Source organism: Symphalangus syndactylus, chromosome 17 (genome assembly GCF_028878055.3).
Source record: "Symphalangus syndactylus isolate Jambi chromosome 17, NHGRI_mSymSyn1-v2.1_pri, whole genome shotgun sequence".
NCBI classification, from domain to species: Eukaryota; Metazoa; Chordata; class Mammalia; order Primates; family Hylobatidae; genus Symphalangus; species Symphalangus syndactylus.
This window is the reverse complement of record NC_072439.2, coordinates 86,023,582-86,048,122: the sequence shown is the minus strand read 5'-3', so window position 1 is coordinate 86,048,122 and position 24,541 is coordinate 86,023,582. Positions and strand designations below refer to the sequence as shown.

The 24,541-nt window shown below is 51.7% G+C and overlaps 1 protein-coding gene and 1 non-coding gene across 12 annotated transcripts; both read right to left on the bottom strand.

The window, feature by feature from the left end:
* Positions 1–19: 19 nt before the first annotated feature.
* On the bottom strand, positions 20–20,862 carry EIF4G1 (eukaryotic translation initiation factor 4 gamma 1). 11 transcript variants are annotated; one of them, XM_063621851.1, is made up of 34 exons: positions 20,669–20,819; positions 19,798–19,854; positions 19,487–19,580; positions 19,111–19,197; positions 18,596–18,616; positions 17,840–18,016; positions 17,528–17,627; positions 15,554–15,666; positions 14,633–14,725; positions 14,362–14,428; positions 13,264–14,073; positions 12,917–13,005; positions 12,637–12,823; positions 12,412–12,545; positions 12,122–12,283; positions 11,767–11,955; positions 11,383–11,580; positions 11,014–11,160; positions 10,250–10,486; positions 9,993–10,097; positions 9,727–9,886; positions 9,416–9,516; positions 8,760–8,862; positions 8,406–8,508; positions 7,942–8,174; positions 7,687–7,805; positions 7,389–7,561; positions 6,611–6,736; positions 6,377–6,458; positions 4,011–4,109; positions 3,768–3,902; positions 3,572–3,653; positions 3,295–3,435; positions 20–647 (listed from the first exon to the last, which is right to left on the bottom strand). In XM_063621851.1, exons 3-34 carry the CDS (start codon positions 19,544–19,546, stop codon positions 466–468), a joined length of 4,815 nt encoding a protein of 1,604 aa, XP_063477921.1. In that variant the 5' UTR covers positions 19,547–19,580; positions 19,798–19,854; positions 20,669–20,819; the 3' UTR covers positions 20–465. The 11 variants fall into 11 exon arrangements, with proteins under 11 accessions (XP_063477921.1, XP_063477922.1, XP_063477923.1 ...); XM_063621852.1 differs by lacking the exon at positions 19,798–19,854 and having other exon boundaries at positions 20,669–20,822; XM_063621853.1 differs by lacking the exon at positions 19,798–19,854 and having other exon boundaries at positions 11,767–11,952; positions 20,669–20,822.
* LOC134733383 (small nucleolar RNA SNORD66) lies at positions 9,596–9,671 on the bottom strand. The gene has a single exon (XR_010116829.1). It is a non-coding gene; the product is annotated as a small nucleolar RNA SNORD66 (small nucleolar RNA).
* Positions 20,863–24,541: the final 3,679 nt, after the last annotated feature.

Below are 24,541 nucleotides of genomic sequence, written 5' to 3'. Positions count from 1 at the left end.
AAGCAGAAAGGCAGTGAGCTTAATTGAATTCATGTTTAATAATTACAGGCACCGTGCCCCCCCTTCCCCCTGCCCAGGCAGCAGCAGGGGTGGTACAGGGGCTGGGGCATATGCCCCCAGCAGCGAGGACGGCAGTCCCGAGAGTGATTTTCAGAAAATAAAAAAAAGGACCCCAGGGGCAGGCGTTGGTGCCCCTCCCCACCCCAAGACACACCAAATTTCAAGACTTTATATATAATATATCTCTGTGCCCCAGGGGGAGGAGAGGGACACCTGGCGGCATCCTGGAGGGGGGCCCCAGGCAGCCCCAAGCCATCCTGCCTCTTCAGCCACTTTATTAGTTCAGACACATCACACTACAGGCACCCACTGCCACCGCCGCTGCTGCCGCCCCCCTGCAGTCCAGGCGGCTAGCCGGGCCATCTGTGTGTCCATGGGGCTCCAGGTCCCCGGCCCCACCAGCCCTCAGTTGTGGTCAGACTCCTCCTCTGCCTCACGGAGCCACTTGAAGAAGGCTGTGACAGATTTAAGGGCCACACCCTTGCCCTGCTGCTCAGCGGGGTCCTTGCTACTCTCCCAACTGTAGAAGGCATCCTCCTTCACCACATCCTCGTCATACAGCGCATCAAAGAACATCCGCAGCAGGTCTGCAAGCAGGCAGGACAGCAGTTAGAGGTGACTGGCCACCGCCACCCCAGCCCACCCTCAGGGAACCCTCCCAAGCTCCACTGTTCAAACAAGGCCCTGACGCACCAACCTGACATTTGTGGCCATTCCAGAGTGACTAGGCCTCTGACAGGATGCTAATCTCATGATCTGAGACTGCTGCACAGCAATGAGTCACTTGGCCGTCGGAAAAACCTTACAAACTTGCTTGGCCTCACCTTGGCAGCCTGAAACCTCTCTGCCCATGATGTATTTAATGGAGAAAACTATATTCAGAATTGGTACTCCTGAATTCAGGAAATCGCTAAAAGTCCTATATATATCATACATAAAGTCCTATATATATCCTACATGTAACCTGAACATTCACTGCCCCCCAAACAGATCCTGACAACTCTTGATCTCAATTTCCCTTCCTTCCCCACACATTTCCTGTACACACACACCTTCTCTGGCCTTGACACTTTTGTGGATGCTATATCCTTTGCCGGAAACTTCCTCGTGTCTTGTTCCTTCAGGACTCAACTCAAGCATCACCTGTTCGGACCCTCTTTCTCCTCAACCCCTAGCTGCTGGGTGGCCTTCCCAAACACATGTCCTATAACCCCTGAAACACAACCCACCCCAGTGCCCACAAAGCACTACCAGTCTTTCCAAACCAAACCTTACACTTCTAAGCCATCTATGAGATGCTGCCAGCCAGGATGTTCTGCAGGGCATGCCCAGCCTCAAAGTCACAAACTGCCTAGGGGCACAGTCACCTGCTACCCCCACCCCACAGCAATGGGCCACAGCAGGGCAGAACCTTCACTTACCCGTACTTACACTCCAAATCCCACGCATACCCACCCAGGGACCCCATCCAATCAATTATGCACTCTGCCCTGTATTTTCAAGCCCAAGTTTCTCCCACCTAAAAACAAAAAGCCCTGTTTGCAACCACTATCTTACAGCTAATAAAATATTTTGTCTACACTTGATGTTTTCCCTTCTTTCTGTTTCGCTTAAGTATTTCTCAGTCCTTTCTGATCCAGAATCTGTCCCCTACCCCACTAAATACTGTTTTAGCCAGGGTGGCCTCTATGTTTTTATATTCCAGACATCCTGCATTTTCAGGCCTGCTCCTACAAACGCTCACAGCAGCATCTAGCATTATCAACCACATCCCTCTCCTCAAATTTCTTTGCCCTTGGTTCAGAGGGGCCTGTCCTCCTTTGGTCCCTACCAATATGTCCGCTCCACGTCCTTGGGGCTGTATCTCAGGCCCTTATCACTCTCCCTCAGGCAAGCCCGTATCCTCTTACGACTTGCACATGAGTTACCCTGTGCCGGCATTTCACAAAGCTGCCTCCTGCCCTGACCTCTTCTTTTCCAAAAGGACCCAGATACCCCAGCTATCGATCTGACATCTCTTGATTCCCGTACTCAAGGACCACAACTCAAGTTGATCCACCGTTGCCTACCCCAGCAAATGACATCACACTATGGCCTCTAAACCCACTGTGATTTAAAAACCATCCTGGGAGTCATCCATGACTTCTAATCTCTCATGGCCCCTCCCCAGACCAGTGTAACCAAAAGCTGCCAACTCCATTTCCTAAGTATCTCCTGATCTGCCTCCTCCTCTCCACCATCAAGAGCAAGGCTGAGCCACTGGTGCTAACACTGCCACATCCACTCCCACCCCATTCCAAACCACTCTTCCCTCTACTGCCAGGATGATCTAAAAACTAAAATCAAATTCCTTTATTCCTTGCTTAAAATCCCACGAAGGCGTTTTCTTGCGCTCAGGCTAAAGCCCCAGACTCTGGCCATGGCTTACACCCGGCCCTGTGTGGTCAGGCCCATATCCCTCTCTTCAGCCCCATCTTGCCTCACTTAGGACTGGTTGCTGTGCTCTCCCACACTGGCCTTTCTTCAATAGTTCTTTTCCCTGTGTCAAGTTCTTCCTACCATAGGTAGAAAGAACACACATAGTGCCTTCGTTTCAAGCATTCTCCCCCTCCCCCCTTCCCAGTTGTCGTGGAGCGAATTACCACTCATTACTCCTCAGACCAGGTGTCCTCCCTCCGAGAGCACCCCGTCTTCCCAGGCTCATTGCTCACGCCAGTACTAACTCCAGGCCAGCACAGGAAATTGCTTGGCTTCCTCTCTGTGAGCATGCCAGTGCCCTGACACATACTTATGTTCTGAACGCATAACCTGAGACATGTTCAACGAGACCTCAGTCTCCTCATGTGGAAAATAGGGGTAATGCCATCTACCCTAAACAACATTTGTGAGGACTACATGAGGCAAGGTAAGCAAAGCATTTCAGTCCTGTGCCACGCCGTGGGGGCACACGGTACTGGGAAGATCCTATCATTTATCACCTCTGCACTGTTGGCATCAAACACATGGCTAGGCACAAAACAGGCAGTCAATTACCCTTCAAGGCTGTGTCTAACTCCTTCCACTTGTAGGAACAACACAACACAAACCTAAGAGGAAGGAATGAAACCCGGAGGGCATTTTGCTCTCTAATGACTACCTACCTTTCTTGGATTAAGACCCTTCCATGAAGGGTCTCATGCCCTGCTATCTGGCAGTCCCTCCACCCCACCCCTGTCCCCATGGCCTGGCTCTTACTGGGAGGCTGTTCTAAGGTCACTACAAGGGCCTGGAGGGCGTAGAGCGCCTGTAGCTCCTTCTGCTCGTCACACAGGTATTTCTGCAGCAGCTTCGCTCGCGCTTTCAGCACTGCAACGTCCACTCGGAGGGGAGTCTCAACTACAAGAAGACAGGGATGAGTGGAGCAATATACCCTTACCCCGGTTCAGAACTGGGAGGCCAAGGCTGACACCCACCTCCCTCCACTTGTCTGTCAGGCCCACCCTTGCCCCTCCATCTCCCTGGTTCCTCTTACAAATAATTGCAGAATAGCAGACAGCTGTCATGAGGGCTCGAACTAACGTGTTGGATACTATCTGCTGCTCACTCAGGTTGGCCTGTATGGGAGAAACAAATGATCCCCAGATTCTGAATTGGGCCCTTCAGTCTTCATTCTTGCTGCCCCACCCTAAGAACTACCTTTCCTTTATCGATATCCAGGAGAAACCTACCTCTATCCAGTCGAACACCCGCTGGTTACTGCTGCCCTCCTTCAGCAGCTTCTCCAGCTGCCTATTCAGCTCCTCAGACGGGAGTGCCCTCTGGCCAGGGGCTTCCGACTCCTCTCCCAGGGTATACTCCACCTTCTGCAATGGAAAAGGCCCACAGTTAAGAGTTAAGGTTGCCAACGTGAGACAAGAAAGAAGACTGGCCAGCCTAGAAACGCTAGAATTAACCCAACTCCATCCCCAAACCTGTTCAGCGACGAATGCACCAACGTCCTGGCCTTCAGGTAGAAATTCCTTCCAGCTAAGCCCAGCTTCTCGCCACAGCGTCCCCACCTTTTTAGGACCCTGGAAAACACAAGACCAACCCAACTTACCAAAGCTCTCTCTCCAAGGACCCAACAGCTCTACCACATTAATCCAACAAATATTTACTGAAAGCCTACTAGGTACCTGCTAGGCATTAAGGATGCTATAGAAGTACTAATAGGCACAGCCCTTCCATTCCTACAGTCTGGTGCAGGGCACAGATGTCAGTCAAATAACCACCCAAATAAATAAGCCTGTCCCAGGCGCGGTGGCTCACGCCTGTAATCCTAGCACTCTGATAGGTCGAGGTGGGCGGATCACCTGAGGTCAGGAGTTGGAGACCAGCCTGACCAACATGGTGAAACCCCGTCTCTACAGAAAATACAAAAATTAGCTAGGCGTGGTGGTGGGTGCCTGTAATCCCAGCTACTCGGGAGGCTGAGGCAGGAGAATCACTTGAACCCAAGGCGAGGGTTGCAGTGAGCCAAGATCGTGCCACTGCACTCCAGCCTGGGCGACACAGCGAGACTCTGTCTCAAAAAAAATAAAAAAATAAAATAAAAGAGAACTTGTCCACCACAGTGCTATGACACTAGGGTAGGAAAAATGATGTAAGGGCCTCTAGGAAGGGACAACTTCTAACAAGTATGCTTGTTTCCTAAACCCAAAAAATCTTAGACACAAATATACCCCATCCCTAACACGAATAAAAAATCCTCATAAAACCAGCAGTCTGAGCACATTTTCTGTAAGAAGCAATAGACTATGAAGACATCACTCTTTTCTTTATAACAGAATAATGGCACTGGCTCTTAGCAAGATTATTGCAGTTCACAGATTTTAAAACATGCATATTTTGTCACATTTTAACTAAAAGTTGTCTTACAGCCGATATATATCTTTTTTTTATTTTGAGATGGAGTCTTGCTCTGTCGCCCAGGCTGGAGTGCAGTGGCACAATCTTGGCTTACTGCAACCTCCCCCTCCTGGGTTCAAGCAATTCTCCTGCCTCAGCCTCCCAAGTAGCTGGGACTACAGGTGCACACCACCATGTCCAGCTAATTTTTTTGTATTTTTAGTAGATACAGGGTTTCATCATGTTGGCCAGGCTGGTTTCCAACTCCTGACCTCATGTGATCCGCCTTGACCTCCCAAAGTGCTGGGATTACCACGCCCGGTCCAGTCTTTTCTTTCTTAACAGCGCATCAAGAATGTCTTATAATCTATGGCACCTTGGAGTGGATAAAATACACAAATAGTTCAATATGCTTATTTGTTGTTAAAAAACAGCAACAACTAGTCCCGGTACATGTCTGTTTAAAAGAATTAAATGATGTTGACATAACAACTCCTTTAAATCCCAAGTGTGATTCCTCCAGGTTCCAGATGGCTGAACTCTTCAAACTGCACGCACTCACCCCAACTTCTCACTTCCACAAAGTACCACACTCAACTTACCTTTCCCCATCTTTTTGCCTTTATATTCGCTAGTTACCAATTAACTTTCACAAAGCGGCTTCAGCACCCTGAAAGCCTCCTGTCACAAATATTGTCAAATATTCCTTTGCAACCCCACAGTACTTAAGATACTCCACTCTATTTCAACTGTATTATGTCATGCTTTACTGTTGTTTGTATCAAGCTGTCATTTCTTTTTTCTTTTTTGGAGACAGAGTCTTGCTCTGTTTCCCAGGCTGGAGTGCAGTGGCACAATCTCGGCTCACTGCTACCTCTGCCTCCCGGGTCAAGTGATTCTCCTGCCTCAGCCTCCTGAGTAGCTGGGATTACAGGCGCCTGCCACCACGCCCAGCTAATTTTTGTGTTTTTAGTAGAGATGGGGTTTCACCATATTGGCCACACTGGTCTTGAACTCCTGACTTCATGATCCACCCACGTCGCCCTCCCAAAGTGCTGGGATTACAGGCGTGAGCCACTGCGCCCGGCCCATTTCTTCTTTTTTCCCTACCAACTTGTTTCTTGTGCTTTATTCATTGCTGTATCCCTAGTGCTTAGTATATGACAAATGATCATCAACAAAACCCTAGTTCAATGAATGAATAAATAAATGCATTCGATCACGGGCCTAGGGTCTTAGACTGCCATTCTCCTCCAGTCTTGGCCAGAACTCATGATAGGAACTGGTGTGCGGGAGATGGCCCACCTCAGTATTTCCTCTCCCAGGTACCAACACAATCCTGCCATCACCATCACTCCACTCCACCAATGGACCATGAAGCTTCAGGGCCACAGCAAACAGCCAAAACCACACCATGGGAGGCATCTCTGGACTCCTGGCCCTCACTCACCATGCTTTTGCACAGGAGGCCCAGGATCTCCAGCAACAAGGAAGCAGCTTTGCCCAGCGGTCTCAGAGGCTTTGTAATCTCCCTACAAGAAGAGAAAAACCTAATGCTGACAGCCTCCACAGTTCTCTCGCCACTACTCCATCTCCCTCCAAACCAGGGTATCCAACCCAGCCATTTCCCTACCACCTTTCCTCTGGTCTTTACCTCCCCTGAATTCCACCCAGGGGAACTTACCTGAACAGCTCCCCCATGGGCACCCCACCTTCCTGCAGAATGGGTGTTACCAGTTCCGCTAGGTAGAGCCACACGTGGGGGATGTCAATTTCCATGTCCTCAGCCAATTCCAAGATTTCATACAGCCTGCAAAGGGAATTCAAAGACAAGACATTCTAGGCCAGGTCCCCACTCTCCTTCTGTGGCAACATGGCATGGCTAAGGGATCAACTATGGAACCCCCGGGAACATTTTCTAGACATGGGGACAATTATCTCAAGCTAAGGCCACCTCTGTGTCCTTAGATTGTTTTCACCCCCCTTAACCCCCCAAAGTTATGTTGACCAGGATGGTCAAGGAACCTATACTGCTGTATTTTTTTGTCTTTTTTTTTGTTTTTTTGTTTTTTTGAGACACAGTTTTGCTTTTGTCACCCAGGCTGGAGTGCAATGGCACGATCTCGGCTCACTGCAACCTCCACCTCCCGGGTTCCAGCAATTCTCCTGCCTCAGCCCCCCAAGTACCTGGGATTACTGTGCCATCACACCTGGCTAATTTTTGTATTATTAGTAGACACAGGGTTTCACCATGTTGGCCAGGCTGGTCTAGAACTCCCAACCTCACGTGATCCTCTAGGAATCCAACCCACCTTGGCCTCCCAAAGTGCTGGGATTACAGGTGTGAGCCACTGCACCCAGCCAAGGAACCTATACTCTTATGCAAGGTTTCAAGGGTCCCAAAAAGGAGGTAGAAAATTGTGGGTCTGTATAAGTGGGACGCCCAGAGAAGCCAGTCATACCCTTGGTAGTACTGAGCAGTAGACAGGTGTCCAGCACAGAGCAGCTGGTGCAACAGCTGCCCCATATGCTCACGAGCAATGGCACTGCGCTCCAGCGTAGACTCAACACCATGCCGTACAAAGATGAAGAGCAAGGAGGGTGAGGCCAGCTCCTGCACACACTGGACTGCCTCCTGAGGGGTGCCGGGCACAGCAGGAAGAGACCAGTCACTGTCTGACCCAGACCCCGCACCCCTATGCCTGCCAGCATGATCCCTCCCTGCCCACTTCTCAATCACATGCCGCTCCCACTGCCTACTTTCATGTCATTGAGATGGAGGTATTCCTCAATGATAGCCTTGGATTTCTTCTCTAACTCCTCCTCAGAGAGAGCCTCCTTTGGGGGGCTCACTGGCGGTAGGGCAGCTTCTCGCTTCACTGTGGGAAGAGAACACAGATTAGAGGGACTTTTCAGTCTTCCCAGAAACAAGATTCGGAGCTTTCAAAAAGCTGGGGACCAGCTAGTCCCAAGGCAGCCAACGCCTTTCCCTCCATTCCTCTCCCAGACTCTCACCGGCATCCCGCCCACGGTCCCGATCCTCCGTGAGGCTAGCTGCCTTGCGCAGCCCCTCGGGCTGGGAGGGCCGTTCTCTACTCCGCTCCTCCACTTCCTTGCTGAAGCTCCGCTTGGTAGCAGGTGTCCGCGCACGATCAAGCCGGTCCCCACGGTCCCCTCCTCGTTCACTCCGCTCTAGGCGGTCTCCTCGGTCTCCAGCTTTCTCGCCTCGTTCTCGGCTCAAGCTACTCCTGAAAGACAGACAGACACATTTTCACACACTTGCACTGCCCAGGCACTCATGTAATTACACAACATGCTGAGCAACTGTTGGGCCTTGTTCTTGGCATAACGAATATGCCCCAATCTAACCCAAGGGCTCCAACCGGGACAGGTATGAAGAATTTCCATCCTATGGCAACAACCAGAACCCAATTATGGTACCCCCAGTGTGAATAACAAAGATGTCCAGGAAACCTCACCTCTGCACCACACGTCTATTATCTGTGCTTTCTGTGGGTACCGCTTGTTGAAGGGCTGAGAAGCGATTCAAAGTACTAGTAGCTGGGCGAGCAGCTTCTGATGCTAAGGATGCAGAAAATCCGTATTAAAATATTTTTCTCCTTTCCTGCATTTTATCCCCTACTTGCCAGTTTAGGACACTTGGTCCCAGTCCCAAAAGTAAAGCAGTTCAATCCCTGGAACCACAATACAAGCCTCCTCTATTGCCTGCATTGCCTAACCACCTTGTACCGAGGGCCTCCCTAACAGAAAAGGCTCTGTCCTCAAGGGAGCTCTGACGGATGACCACCCAGCTCCTGACACTGCCTCCATACCTGCGTCTGAGGGCTTGGCTCCTGAGCCTCCGCTGCTGCCCTTGCCCCAGCTCAGTCGCCCTCCAGGTGCAAAGAGCTGGTTGTTAGAATCGATGGAGCCAGGCTGAAGAAGAAAAGGGAAGTAGAATCATAAGTCTAACTCGGCTGAGTCCCTTGGCCAGCACCACCATATGCAGCCAAACAGGTAGTGAATGGCCCAGTCCAGGGGTCAGAAAATCTTTTTTAATAAAGGGCCAGTCTCTATTGCAACTACTCAATTCTGCCACAGTAGCATGAAACCAGCTGTGGATGATAAAGGCATGGCTGTGACTATGTTCCAATAAAACTTCATGGACACTGACATTTACATTTAATTTCCACAGCATAAATTACCATTCACTTTTTGATTTTTCACAACTTTAAAATGTAAAAACCACTACTGGGTCCTGGGATGTATGAATGAGCTGGATCTGGCACGTGTGTGTGTGTGTTTGCCAAACACTGGTCCAGACTAATGGAAGTACCACCCTCCCTCTACAGCTGGCAGGCCTGTCTCTAGCAATCCAACCAGTTAGTCTAAGAGGAAACATTCAGCTGTCACCTTCTCAACCTTAGAAAAGTGAGGGGACTAAGATCTAAACCTGAGCTAAATCACCCACTCTCACACACACCCCTACCTTGGTGATCTTGGTGAGTCGTGAGGTGTCAATGGGGCGGCTACCTTTGCTGATGGGAACTGTGTTCCAGCCACCATCATCCACAAGTGGAAGTCCACGGCCTGACACAAAAAGAGGGGCATACTGGAATAATGAATAAATCCTAGCAGCCCCTTCCCCCTGGGCCACCCCCAGCCTCCCTTCCTCAGATCCTCAGCTCCATCATAGGGTCTCAGTGGCCCAGACACGTGGCACTAACAGGAAGTCATCAGAGGAAGTATAACCTCCCGGTCCCTTCACTGCTCCCTTCTCAATCCCAGCCTGGAACTCACTGATGGGCGGGCCTGGAGGACCACCCCGACGCTTGTCACTGCCCTTGGCCATGAGCTGCTGCACTTTGATGTGCTCTCGATGTTCCTCCATCTCAGCCTCCTTATGGATCTGGTCAATGGTCTTGGGACCCTGATCCCCTCGGCGTGGCACCCAATTGCTCTGTGGAGACAGAGGGCCAGTCACGATGATGTCAGAGAAGGCTAGACAAGGCAGTGTCAGAAACTGGAGGCAGCAGGCTGGCAGTGGGGAGGAGGGGGACACACACCCCTCGCAGATCCAGCACGTCCTGCAGCATAAAGCGGATGCGGGATGACGTCTTCTTTTCTTTAATGATTTTTTCCATCTGGTTGAAATACTGATCCATTCGGGGCTGGGGAGGAGAAAGGCATCAGACCAGGAACTTCTCATGTCTCACCTATAACTGCAGACCCCACCCCTCCTCAGGCCTTCCGCCCCATCACTGTGGGCTCAGTGAGCCCCACATGTTTCAGCCCATCCCCCTCCAGATGCAAGGACCTCTACCTTGGCTTTTTCAAAGTCCAGGTCTTTGCCAATGGTGGTGAGCAGACGACAAAGGCACTCAAGGGACTCTTCATCATGGTTCTTAAGCAGTTTGACCACACAGTCATGCATTATTGCCTCTGTTAACATCTTCAGCTTGAACAACTCTCCAATAAACTTGATATTCCCTAAAGAGCGCCGCCGGGCTATGTCCCGAGCCTCTTCCAGCTCTTCCTTCAGGCGTCCTCGTTCCTCTGCCTGCCATTCACGGGATAGGGATTGTGTCAAAAAGATAACCAGCCACTCGGCTAAAACCCTTTTCTACCTGGATATCCAAACCTAGCAATAAGCACTCAGTCCTGAGGCAGGCTGGCTGGGCATAGTAGCTCATGCCTGTAATCCCATCAATTTAGGAGGCTGAGGCAGGCGGATCACTTGAGGTCAGGAGTTTGAGACCAGCTTGGCCAACATGGTAAAACCCCGTCTCTACTAAAAATACAAAAAAATTAGCCAGGTATGGTGGCACATGCCTGTAATCCCAGCTACTTGGGAGGCTGAGGGAGGAGAATCGCTTGAACTCGGGAGGTGGAGGCTAGCCAAGATCACACCACGGCACTCCAGCCTGGGTGACAGGGCAAGACTGTCTCAAAAAGGAAAAAAAAAGTCCCGAGCCAGAGAAATCCCCAAGACACCACTATCTCCATTCCAAATTCTACAGCTGAGTAGCATCTGGGTAAGGGAAGGAGGTAATTGGGGTGTGGAATTGATAGTGGGTTTTCTCTCACCGTAGCAGCTTCATCCATCTCTTTTTGCTTCTTCTCAAAAACCTCATCATCATCTTTGTCTTTCTCAAACTCCTTCTGACATCGATTCAACAACAGCTTTCGGAAGTTCACAGTCACTGTTGGCTTTTCCGTAGTGGGCACTTTCAGCTGTAGGGCAGAGAGAATGTCACACTCAGACCAGTCCTGGGCAGGGAAGGCCCTCCAAGAGCCTTTAACTACCTGACCCAGGAAGATCTCTGGCCCCAGCTCTGCCTCCTTCCAGCTGGAAGAGGCACAAGTTGGAGGGGAACCAAGAAACTGGACTCAAGGAGTCTTGGGAATAGAAATGGGCAACTAGACCATAAGATTTAGAACCCAGTGGAAACTAACCGCCATGAGGCAGCGGCACATGTTGGCATAGGCCACAGAGAAGTTGGGCTCTGAAATGGCCTTCTCAAAAATGAGGTCAATGACCCCTTTGAGGCGTTCCTCGGTGTCGATGGCCAGCTGCGTCACTTGCTTCATCAGCTGCTGGAACATCTGGGGTGTCAGTTTATTCAGGATGGAGCGCACCCTGCGGAACAGGTCCTGGAGGGAGAAGAGACAAGAGTTCCAGTGAGGGTCTCAGAACAGGCTGTTGCGAGGGACAGGACGGGGTGGTGGGGACTTATGCATGATAGATGCTAGTGATAAGGACAAAAAGAAGCAAAGAGGGCACCGATGGCAGACCTGGAGAAGAAATGGAGAGAGACCAAAAGCAGGACTTGTCAGTACCTGGGTTTTGCTGCCATCAGCATCCTCTTCCCCTCGATCCTTATCAGCCGCCGTCCGCTTGCTGCTGGGTTTCCAGGCTTTCTCTGCTTTGTTCAGTTTTATATCTTCGGTCATTAACACTGTGGCAATGATCTTGCGTGGTTCTTTTCGGGCGCCCTGCTGAGAGCGCCGGGGCCCCAGGCCAGCCTGCTAAGCAAGGGATGAAGACAAGAGGGGACATGAAACTAGTCAGCGCAATATGTGACACCACTACTACACGCCTCCAGGGCAAACCCCTCCCCGCCAGCACTGAGACACAAGGGAATCATCCACTCCCACTCCTTGCCCACCTGCCCCTTTACCCAGCCCCACTCACCGGCCCTCGGGGCAGCTCCCCACCTGGCCCACCCCTTGGGGGCCCACGGGTGCTACTAAGGGTTGTCCGGCCAAGGTTGGCAAAGGATGGAGTGAAGTCTGGGCCACAATTTATGCCTTGTAGTCTAGTGGGATCCAGTGGCCGCAGTGGTGTTTTATTGGCCTGCAAAGAAGACAGAAAAAGGTCTCAGAAGCAGGCTAGAGCGGTTGACTACTCTTTCAGGACCTCAGGCCCCTCCCCAGTCCATCCAGCACAAACTTATTGTCCCCTCCCCAACTCAAGCCACTAACCTTGTCCAGCACCACATCACTGATATGGGGCAATCCCTCTGGCTTCTGCATACTGGCAAAGATGAACTGAAAACCAAGCAGGAACTCACGGTCGTAACGTTTTTTCTCCTCTAGGTTTAGAGGCTTCCACTGATCTACAAGGAAAACAGAATGAAGCAATCATACTGCCTCCTCTGGCCCTAATAAGAAAACTCAAGCCATTCTCAACCCCTTTCTTCAGCATACCTGACTTATATTCATACTTCTGTTCCCCGGGCTGGATGTTCTCAGCATTGTGAATTTTGTCTTCCTTTGAGTCCCAGGTCTCATCTGCTTCCTCAGGACGTGGGGGCACACTGCTGCCCTCAGACTCTGGGCCTGGATTGCTGCCTGCAGGAGGCTGATTTTCCACCTCTGGTACTGCTGGGTTCACCTAGAACAACAGAACATCCAGTTTTGGTTGCAGAATGACCACTGTTCCATACCTCAACTTGGCCCTCTCCCCTCCCGTTTTCTGCTCCCTTACCTCCTTGAAGGCATCCAGAAGGTCTCCAACAGCCTCCTTCTTATTTAGCTCCTTAATTTTCCGTCTCCTCTTTGGCACAGATACTGCCACTAATTAAAAATAAATAAATAAAAGCATGGATCTTTGCCTATAATTTAAGGAGTACCCTTAATCCCTGGGAAATAAAATGCAGGCAAAGTACAATATTTCCCCTTTGCATCACCCTCTTTACGCTTAAAAGTCCTTAATCTAGTTCTTAGATTCCATTGCAGGGACCCAGAAACATGGCAAAAATGGGAGGTCATCAAGGAGGGCAAGGAACCATATCCCCTAGCCCGCCCTACCTCTACCGTCCAACCACACCTTACCTTGAGTGGCTGCTGCTGCCTCCAAATTCTGAGACAAGTTGGCTGGAACAGGGGTACTCTCTGGGGGGAGTAGTTCCTCTCCTCCTTTCTCACTCTCAGCTTCTCCTGCTTCTTCTTCCTCTTCTTCTTCTTCTTCCATTTCCTCCTCCTGAGCTGGGGAAGTAGCTGAAGGAGCCATAGCTGGAGTAGCAGAGGGGATGGTGGGGGGCGCCACTGATGCTGTCACCTCCTTGGTCTGCTCCTCTGGCTCACTGACTGGGCTTAAGTCCACAGCTGGTGGCGAGGGGGCTCCGTTGAGCAGTTCCTCAGGTTGGGCAGTTGGTGCAATGGGCACAGGGGACTCGGAGGGGCAAGCTGGGGGAGGAGCAAGCTCTGGGCTTGACTCCACCTCTGGTTCCATATCTTCAGATGGGACCATGCCATTAGGCTCATGAATTTCCACTGTGTGAGATGCCAAAGTGGTGGGAGCCTGGAGAGGACTGGAAGAGAACTCAGATTCTGGAACCGGTTTGCTAAGTGTCACTTCTACTTCTAGTATGGGTTCAGCAAGAGGAGTGGGTTCTGGAGAGAGGCGATATGGCTCCCCAGTTTCACGGGAGATGGGAGTTGACTCTTCTACAGACATTTGTATAGTTGTCATAGTGTCCCCAGGAATAGAGAGGACTGCGAGATTAGGCTCAGACCCCGGTTCCAAGACTGGAGATGGTGATGGGGTCGGAGAAGGTGACGAAGGCTGGGATTCTGAAGGGCTATGCTCTGGGCCAGGCAGCCCTGGCCGGTCCGCAATGATTGCTCCCTGTGACCGGTCATCTGCACCATAGGAAGGAAGAATGAGCGACTAAAGGCAAGTGCTTCACTGCTGTTGTTCCTCCCCATCCTCCAGCCAAGGCATTCCCAACTTAATACCCCCTCATCATCTTCTCCCACCTAAGCTATACTTCCACTTTCATCCAAAACCCAATTCACCCTCAAAATCCCACAACCTGAAATCTAAGTCATCACTCTCTGGTACCCAGTTCAAGTCACTCCACCACCTCAGCATTTAAACTGTTAACATTTCCTTTCCCCATAAAAGCTCCGTCCCACCCGCTTACTTACCTGGCCGGACAATGACAGCAACCTGGGGCGTCTCCCCATTAGCTTGAGGCTCCAGACCGCCTCCCGTCTGCAGGACACAAAGCGTTACCAAGTTTGCACTGAAGAGTCCCACAACCCTTCTTTACTAGAGCCATTTCTACTTTAGCTCTGCCTAGAAATCCAGGAAAGCAGGGAAATAAATCCCTTAGTTGAAAGAAAAGATCCACGGACTTGGGAGTCCAGGGCAGAACAGACATCCCAGCCAGGGTGCCACTCGAAAAGCAGACGGTACCTGGGGAGGGGTGGGTGTGGAGGCAGTGCGGGCCCCAGACATGATCTCCTCCGTGATATCCTTTCCTCCTTGGTTTGGGTCTCGAATTCGGATCTGAGGAAAGAAAGCCATAGGATGAGTGGGAAGCAGGAAAAGCCCACCTCTCCGCCCTGCCCCAATCTTAAGACTCTGGGCCAACTCCCCACCCCCCACTGGGAAGCAGGTAGGTAAGTGCCAGAAACTCCTTGAGTTCCATTTTCAGCCCATCTGGCTGCTCTCGTAGTCCGTGCCCCAGCTCCCACCCTTAAGAGACCCTTGACCTCACAGAGCAGCCCTGTACATCACAATGCCCCTCCCTCCCTCATCCCTACCCCACCAGCAGTCCCCAAGTCAGTGGCTGCACACCCTGGGGCCCAGGACCCCCATCTAGCACCCAATCGGCTCACTTGTGGCTAGTGTGCCTGATCTCTGGGGGCAGGGCCCAGATCCAGTAGGTGGAGCCAGGGTGACTCAGCGGCTTCCCCAGCTCTGGCACCCTATTCTGGGCACCACGCCCAGGGCTTGAGGACTGAGCAGAGGCGGAGGCCTTGAGAGCTTCCAGGACTGGGGGGGCAGGGGGGAATGGGGGCTGGGGCCACAGAAAACAAACCATTTCCAAGGCAAGCCACCAGAAACCCAAAACCAAGCATAGTTCTTCCGACCCCCCAGCACCCAGGTCTTGCAGGAACTTCCTCGCTAGCCACTTCAGTCTTCCCATGACCTGCTTCTATGCTGAAATCATAGTATCTTACAAAGAACTTGAGCACTCCACAGACCCCATTCTCTGCCCACTCTCAGCTCCTTCCTCCTCAAGTCACTGCTCTTTCCAGCACAATGTCCCAGCAGCACCTGACCTTGATTCTCCCCTTCCCAGATGTCCCGGAGCCCCTCACTGCTACTCACCGTCTTACGCTCCCTCTTGGGAGCAATCTGGGGTGGCTGGTTCATCAAAACTGGGGCGGGGGCCACGCCAGTGGGAAACTGCTGCACCCCTTGGGCTGGATAGTAGGCGCCAGCTTGGGGGAGGGGGGACGGAGAAGAATGGTGGTAGCGTCAGGGCCCAACCATATACTAATGCCTGCCTGACACCTCCCACCCCAAAACCTCTCACCACCCACAGCCGGCCCCTTGCCCTGCCCTGCCCTCCTCCCCCAGGGAATTAGGTGTCTGTCAAAGCTGGGGAACCAGTCTGAACTGCGTTTACAAGAATTCCTAACACTGACACACACACACACACACACACACACACACACCCCTCGTAGGCAGGCACTCTTTCCCCACCACACACCAGCGACCAGGAGGACTTATGTCTGTCCTTCCACCGTACAAGTTACTCTCGTGTGTGTACCCCACCCGCTATCAACATGTACACACATACTCTGAACCTGAAACAGAACCAGGTCTTTGGCTGGTAATGAGAGAAAGAGATTTGCCAACCCTGTTCCATTTAACTTGAGTCTAGTTCCTGTCTTCAGCCCTTTACAAAGGGGCAAAGAAACAAAGTAATATTATGAACTAGGCTCAAGATGAAGAAAAATTAATTCCTTAAAGCAAACTATCTCCAAAGTTGGGTGAGTTCTTTTTTTCCCCTTAATTTTTTTTTTTTTTGAGACGGAGTCTCACTCTATTGCCCAGGCTGGAATATGGTGGCACAATCTTGGTTCACTGCAATCTCCACATTCCGGGTTCAAGCGATCCTCCTGCCTCAGCCTCCCGAATAGCTGGGATGACAAGAGTGCATCACCAAGCCCGACTAATTTTTGTATTTTTAGTTGAGATGGGGCCAGGCGTGGTGGCTCATGCCTATAATCTCAGCACTTTGGGAAGCTGAGATAGGTATCACTTGAGGCCAGGAGTTAGAGACCAGCCTGGTCAACATGTTGAAACACCATCTCTACTAAAAATACAAAAATTAGCTGGGTGTGGTGGCGCACACCTGTAATCCCAACTACTCAGAAGGCTGAGGCAGGAAAATCACTTGAACATGGGAGGCGGAGGCTGCAGAGAGCCAAGACTGTGCCACTACATTCCAGCCTGGGTGACAGAGCGAGACTGTCTCAAAAAGAAAAGTAAAATAATAATAAAATTTAGTAGAGACGGAGCTTCACTATGTTGGCCAGGCTGGTCTCGAACTCCTGACCTCAAGTGATCCGCCTGTCTCGGCCTCCCAAAGTGCTGGGACTACAGGCGTGAGCCACTGTGCTCAGCCCCCCTTAAATTTTAAAATAGAGACGGGGTCTCACTATGTTTCCCAGGCTGGTCTCAAACTCCTGGCCTTAAGCAGTCCTCCTGATTCCCAAAGTGCTGGAATTACAAGCAAGATCCCTCGCCCGGCCAGGGCACATTCTTTAATTTCATCCCTAAATTCCACTTGTTTGTTTTTGACAAGCACAAGTGTATTTGTTTAAATTTTGCATCATATAAACAAAAACATACATGTATGAGAGATTCATACTCAAAACTTTTCCTGATAGGTGATCAAAAAACTTGGAAGCCACTGCCATAAAGAACAGACTAATCCTTCCATAGAATATAAATAAAAAATAACTACAAAAACCTCCCAAATTTGCATTACATGGGCTCCCAACCATGGAAGAAGTGTCACACGGAAAGCCTACTAATCGGCTCTCAGGCTGGTGCCTGATCCTAACATTCCCTGATGTGGGGAAGACTCTAACTCTCCTGGCAATAAAATCAAATTTTCTCCCCACAATCAACACCAGTTAAATACTAAGCACCAATCCCTACCGCCTATTACCCTTATCATTTTTAGACCAGAAGCCAAGCCTGGGAAGGGTCTTCTGCTTTAGAAATCAGCAGATGAATTTAGATGCTCCCTTGGGCTTGTTCTCACCTCTGACTCCCTCCCCTGCTTACCGTAGGTCCCAAATTCTGTAGGGCTTGCACCTGGATAGAAGCCTGGGGCTCCTGGCTGCACGGGGTACTGCTGTGTCGGGACAACATATGTGGAACGCCCCTGGGGGGGAGGGGGAGAGAAGGAGTTGAGGGAGCTATGAGTTCCATATCAGACTCCAAAAAGAACGTAGGTCAAGACAAGCCAGGCCAACTCTGGACAATGACCAGAAGGAAGTCCCACCTCTGGAAAAGCAATGGAACTGGAGGGTCAGAGGGAGGGAAGTGAGAGGTATATGGGTCTGTGGCTTCTAGGCTCCAAGCCCCCAGCCTCACCTGTCCAGGGATGTAGTAGGCCCCCTGGGAGGCTGGGTAGGAGATCTGGGAAGGGATCATCATTACTTGGGATCCAGCAGGGTAGACATGGGCAGCTGGGCCAGGGCGGGCAGGGGCTGCACTCTGCACTCGGGAGGCTGCACTGCTCGGGGGCTGGGCCCGGCTAGGGTAGAAGTGCTGTCAGGAGGGAGGAAAGCAGTTGGCATTGTAAAGAGGAGGAAGTGGACAAAAAATAGCCACTCCACAATGTCTCTATAGCCTGGAAAGAAGTACTGTGGGCTTCAGAACATGGAGACCAATCCTTACAAGACCACTTGACCAAATGGCTAAGCGGCTTCTTGTACACACACACGCCCTCCAAATTCAGATGTACACTTTGCATCCTGTAGAGATTTACTCTCTCACTGCCATGCATACGCACGTCACCTCTACCAAATAACCCCTCTGCAGAGGCTTCCTAACACCGAGATGCACCATGCCTAAGTAAGGCCCTTTCAGGCAACATACCCCCAGCATGCACTGCTCCACCAGCATGTAATGAGGAGCTAACCATAACATGCAACAGCATCCCGGTCCCCAGATGCGCGTTCTTCAAGATGTAGCCCCTAACATGCATCACTCGACCTCCAACTGAGAACCTGGACACCAAACAAGTCACCACCCTGAAGATCCCCATTCCCTATGTCTAGCCCCTGACTAGGGCCGGGGGTAAGGATGAGACCAGAAGACTGTCCAGGGTTAGGAAACGGGTATTACCTGCAGAGACCTGAATCCTCCCTGAGAGCACATGGGGACAGGAAAGAAGAGAATTACCCCCAAGGTGATGGCGGGGGAAGGGAATGAAGGCAATAGGACAGGACAAGAATCCTCCCACTTAGTAAGGAAGAAATTGGGGAACAGAGAAAGGCAAGGACCAGCTGGAGTGTTTACCTCACCATAGTCCAAACAGAAAGCAGAGAAAGCAATAGAGCAATGGCAGCCTCCGGTAAAAGGAGCAAATAGGAAAGCAAGAGTTGGCAGCAGGGCCCAAAGCACTGCCCCCAATTCTCAGAGGCACTAGGATCCCGGTAATGCCACCCTCATTGACAACATACTATCCATGGGACCAGCCACCGTAAGTAATCAACAGGGCAAGGCGCAGAGCCGAATGAAAGAACACAGAGGATTAACGCCAGGTACGGGGCCTCCAGTTTCCATCCTAGACCTAAACTGGCCAAAGCTTTCCACTGCTCCCACCCAGGTTCCCTACTCCCCTCCCCACAGCCCCTCACCTGGCGGGGCTGAGAAGGCGTGTTCATTTGTGTCGCTTGTGGCGTACTGAACACCACCGGCGCTGTCTGCCCCGGGGGAAACGCTGGCTGAAGAGGGGAGACCAGAGTTCAGCAAGAGGGGAAGCCCAGGTGGGGCAGAAACCCAAGCTGGTGAAATAAGGGGAGCAGATCTGCGGCAAGAGCCTTAACAATCCACATACCCCCTCCCCGTGACAGCCCCCGGGGACAGCCCAGGGGCCCTGTCTCAATTTGGCAGCAGGCGGCTGCACTTTGCCCTGACACAGATGGGGGTAGGAAAATCCAGAGGCTGGAACCTGTTCCTGCCCGACTGCCTGGTCTCCCCCACCCCCACCCCTGCTAATTCCTCCCTAATTACCTGTGGGAGTCCGGGGGATGGGGCGGGTGGGGGGCCTGTGGACTGTGGAGCTTTGTTCATTTCATTTGGTGCCACATCAGGGTCCCCCCAGCACCTGTTGGGAAAGAGTGGCGCTCAGGAAGAGGAAGGGACCCAAGCTTAAGGCAAATGGGGCGGTGAAAGGGTTGATGCAAGGGCTAGGTCCCATACGGAGTCCCAGAGATGCCAAGAGGGTGAAGCAGAAAAGATACAGCCTGTCCCCACCAACATGCTGTCAAACCCGCATCACTTCCAACCAACCCCTGACCTACTGAAACAGTCCCCTCACTCACCCCCACGATTAAGAATAAGTCCACGGTGCGGCCTACAGGTTCTGGGCATCCGAGGGCCTGGGGTTGGGAGGTGAGGGTATCAACCTGGCTCCGCGGGGCCCAAGACCAACCAGACCGGAAATTCCAGGTCTCGCTGGCACCAGGCTCCCGGATCACTAAAGGAGCTAGCTGCTTCGGCCGTGGTGTCCCCACCCCCCACCCGGGGACACCGGGTTTGGGCCTGGCCCAGGGGCACACAAGGTACGCCTGCCGCCGGGGAACCCGCACTGGGCCAGAAGCTAGGCCTGCCGCCGCCCAGGAGTGTAGGCCAGGAAGGGCAGGAGTCAGGCCCTAAAAAGCCAGGCGGGCGGCGGCCGTCGAGGAGCCGGTTTCAGGCAAGTGAGGGTCGGCCCGGAGGGCGGGCGGGGCCGGGGGCTCCTCCCTGCCCGCCGCCACCGCCTCCCTCCCCTGCGCCCTCCCTGCGCAGCGCGGGCCAGTGCCAAAGAACAACGTGTCACTTCCCGGCGGCCCGGCCGCGAAGGGGGGAGGGGGCGGCGGGCCGGGAGCCGTGGTGCCTGCGCCCGTGGGCTGTCGGGCCTCCTCGGGTCAGGCCGAGGTGGCATTTCGGAGCGACGAACCCGGCGCCCTACCAGCCCGCGGGGCCCGCATAGTCCGGCCCTGCGCTCCCCACCCCCACCCAGCAGCCAGGCCGGGCCGGGCCAGGCACACGTGGGCCGGGGATCGGGACCCTGGCGGGCCGGGGCCCGCGCTCGGGCCGCGGGGCCAGGGCGCCAGGGCGGCGGCGCAGGGTGGCCGGTCCCGGCCCGGATGGCGGCGGATGCGGGGGGAGGGGGTGGGGGGGCCGGGTCGGGCCCGGACATGGCGGCTTTACCTTCAGTCTCCTTCAGTCCGCGCGGCCGAGCCCCACGCAGCCGCACAGACGTAGTCCACAACCATTTCCGGCTCCCCGCACAGATCCCGCTCGGCGGCCACCGCTTCTCCGCAGGCGCAGCCGGCGCCCCCACGTGACCGGCGCAGGAGGCGGAGCCGCGCCGGGCGATCTGCGCCGCCGAGCACATGGGATTTGCCCCGCCCCGTCACATGACAGCCACAGCCCGCCCCCGTGTCCCTTCCCGAACTTTGAAACTCCCAGACCGATTCCCCTCTGTGTTTCTCTCTGTTCCGCGATTCTTTAGTTCATTCATACTTTAAGCAACCATTTATTGAGTGCATGCTAAGTACAAGGCGAAGTGCTGGTTGGGGGCTGAGAAACTGAAATCAAAGACTCGGCAAAAAAAAAAAAAAAAAATCCGGGCGCGGTGGCTCACGCCTTAATCCCAGTACTTTGGGAGGCCGAGGTGGGCGGATCACGAGGTCAAGAGATCGAGACCATCCTGGCCAACATGGTGAAACCCTGTCTTTACTAAAAATACAAAAATTAGCGGGGCGTGGTGGCGCACCTGTAGTCCCAGCTACTTGGGAGGCTGAGGCAGGAGAATTGCTTGAGTCCGGGAGGCAGAGGTTGCAGTGGGCGGAGATTGTGCCACTGCACTCTAGCCTAGCCTGGCGACAGGGTGAGACTCCATCTCAAAAAAAAAAAAAAAAAGAAAGAAAGAAATTAAAGACTCGGTCCTGCCTAAGTAAGTCGTGATACAATACGAATTATGCAGGCTTTGAAAATAATTTAGATTAGGTCATTGAAAGGCCAATAACAAAGGAAATTAAAAGGATAGAAACATTCTAACTAGGCTAGGCAAGTAGTATGAGATTTGTAGTTTAAAAAGATCATGGGCCGGGCGTGGTGGCTCACGCCTGTAATCCCAACACTTTGGGAGGCCGAGGCGGGCGGATCACGGGGTCAGGAGATCTAGACCATCCTGGCTAACATGGTGAAACCCCCATCTCTACTAAAATACAAAAAATTAGACGGGTCTGGTGGCGCGTGCCTGTAGTCCCAGCCACTCAGGAGGCAGAGGAAGAAAACTGCTTGAACCCGGGAGGCAGAGGTTGCAGTGAGCCGAGATTGCGCCACTGCACTCCAGCCTGGATGACAATGAGACTCTGTCTCAAAAAATAAAAAATAAAAATAAAGGCAGGCACGGTGGCTCACGCTTGTAATTCCAGCACTTTGGGAGGCCAAGGCGGGCAGATCACCTGAAGTCAGGAGTTCGAGACCACCCTGGCCAACATGGTGAAACCTCATCTCTACTATAAATAGAAAAACCAGCCAGATGTGGTGGCAAGCACCTGTAGTCCCGGCTAGTGGAGAGGCTAAGGCAGGAGAATCGCTTGAACCTGTGAGTTGGAGGCTGCAGTGACCTGAGATCACAACTGCACTCCAGCCTGGGCAACAGAGTGAGACTCTTTCAAATAAAGAAATAAATGAAATAAAATATAAAAAGAGCAGACACTCCCACGGAGGGACAAAAGCGTAAGGATGGAAGAATAAGGACAGAAGAGAAGTAATCTTAAAACTGACAGCCGGTCGGGGGCAGTGGCTCACACCTGTAATCCCAGCATTTTGGGAGGCTGAGGCAGGCGGATCACCTGAGATTGGGAGTTTGAGACCAGCCTGACCAACATTGAGAAACCCCACCTCTACTAAAAATATACAAAAATTAGCCAGGCATGGTTGCGCATGCCTATAATCCCAGCTACTCAGGAGGCTGAGGCAGGAGAATTGCTTGAACCCGGGAGGCGGAGGTTGCGGTGAGCTGAGATCCTGCCATTGCACACCAGCCTGGGCAACATGAGTGAAACTCCATCTCAAAAAAAAAAAAAAAAAAAGAAAAAGCTGACAGAGGCCAGAAGGGACCATCATCTAGAGCCAAATCCACAGGTCAGATAGCTTGGGTTTTCATCCAGACTCTGATACTTATTACCTGGCCAGAATTTGTTAACTTTCCCTACTCAATCAAGCCCCCCAAATATATTGTTGCTTACGTAATGGATAGTGCCTAACCTGAAAATCTGGGATTCATCCTATATTCCTTCTCCATCCACACACTACATCTAATCAGACACCAGGTCCTACTGGTATTTGGATCAAAATCAAGTCCTATTGATCTTATCTTTTAAAAAATAACTATTCTACCCTTCCCTATGTCCCCATTTCAACTGCCTTAGTTCAAGCATTCATTTTCTTGCCTGCTCTCCTGTCCTCCAGGGTTAGCTTTCTCACCCAGAGAGCTGATCATGTCACTTTTCTGCTCTCATTCAATGGGCCCCGTTGAAAGACACTGTCAAATTCTTAGCACAACAAAGCTCTTGTAAACCTGGTCTGAGCCTGAATTTTCCAGCTGTATCTCCTACCACCCTTTTCCCTGGCCCCTATACATTTAGCCAAACCAAATTATCGGTAAGTTTCTGAAAACAGCTTTTCCTCCTTCTTGCCTTTGCTACTCCCTTAGCTATATTCTGCCCTCTTCCTCTGTGCAAACTTATCTTCCTCTAAGCATATAAGCTTCCTCGAAGTCCCCCCTGATTGCCCCAGGCACTTAGGCCCCATCTCAGTGATACCAGGGTACCTTATTCACACCCTGGTAAGAATCAATCACAATTGTTTTCATCATTTCATTAAACTTTTTGAGCACAGGATTTTTTTTCTGTATTTGCATCCCGATAAATTAGACTAATGTCTGATGCAGAGTAAGGCTCCATTGCTATTCACTGATGAATGAAGAACTAAAGGTGAAAGGTTAAAAGCCACTATGAAACTGTCTTATTCTAAAGCACAATCACCTAAATCACAATTTGGGAGAGAATTATTCTTTTTAGTTTACAAATCACCTTTTATTTTAACATCACCACCACTGGAAATCAGGTAAGGCAACTACTATATCCACATTATATAACAGAAGCTCATCACATCACACATGCTAACTTGAAGATTATGGCAGGAACCATAAAGGGGTTCAACAGGGCTTCTTTAGTCCTGTTTCAACCTTTTTATACAGGCTGCCAAGATGACTCAATCCAAAATTGCTGATGTCTCATGCCTGTAATCCCAGCTACCTGAGAGGCTGATGTGGGAGGATCACTTAAGCCTAGAAGTTCAAAGCTACAGTGAGCCAGGATCATGCCACTGCACTCCAGCCTGGGCCACAAAGTGAGACTTCGTCTCTAAAAAAATTTAGTAATAAAATAACTGGGCCACGTGTGGTGGCTCACACCTGTAATCCCAGCACTTTGGGGAGGCCGAGGCAGGTGGATCACAAGGTCAGATCGAGACCATCCTGGCCAACATGGTGAAACCCCGTCTCTACTAAAAATACAAAAATTAGCAGGGCATGGTAGTGCATGCCTGTGCTCCCAGCTACTCAGGAGGCTGAGGCAGGAGTCTCTTGAACCCCCGACGCCAAGGCTGCAGTGAGCAAGACTCTGTCTCAAAATAAATAAATGAATAGCCAGGCACACTGGCTCATGCCTGTTATCCCAACACTTTGGGAGGCTGAGGCGGAAGGATCCCTTGAGGCCAAGAGATTGAGACCAGCATGGGCAACACAGCAAAACCCCCAACTCTACAAAAATAAAAGTAGGCCAGCTGTGGTGGCTCATGCCTATAGTCCTAGTTACTACTTGGGAGGCTAAGTCAGGAGGATCACTTGAGTCGAGGAGTTTGAGGCTACAGTGAGCTATGACTGTGCCACTGCACTCCAGACTGAGTGATGAGACCATTTCTAAAAAAAAAAAAAAAACCAGAAGTGGTGGTACACACCTGTAGCCCTACCTTACCTACTTGGGAGGCTGAGGGTCCAGACTTCTT

Coding starts and splice junctions, on each gene's coding strand:
- EIF4G1 (XM_063621852.1), bottom strand. CDS start 19,546: ATGAACAAAGCTCCACAGTCCACAGGCCCCCCACCCGCCCCATCCCCC. Junction 8,863..9,415: donor GACTCACCAAGATCACCAAG/GTAGGGGTGTGT, acceptor TTTCTTCTTCAG/CCTGGCTCCATCGATTCTAA. Junction 3,654..3,767: donor GGGTGTTCGACTGGATAGAG/GTAGGTTTCTCC, acceptor TCTCCCATACAG/GCCAACCTGAGTGAGCAGCA.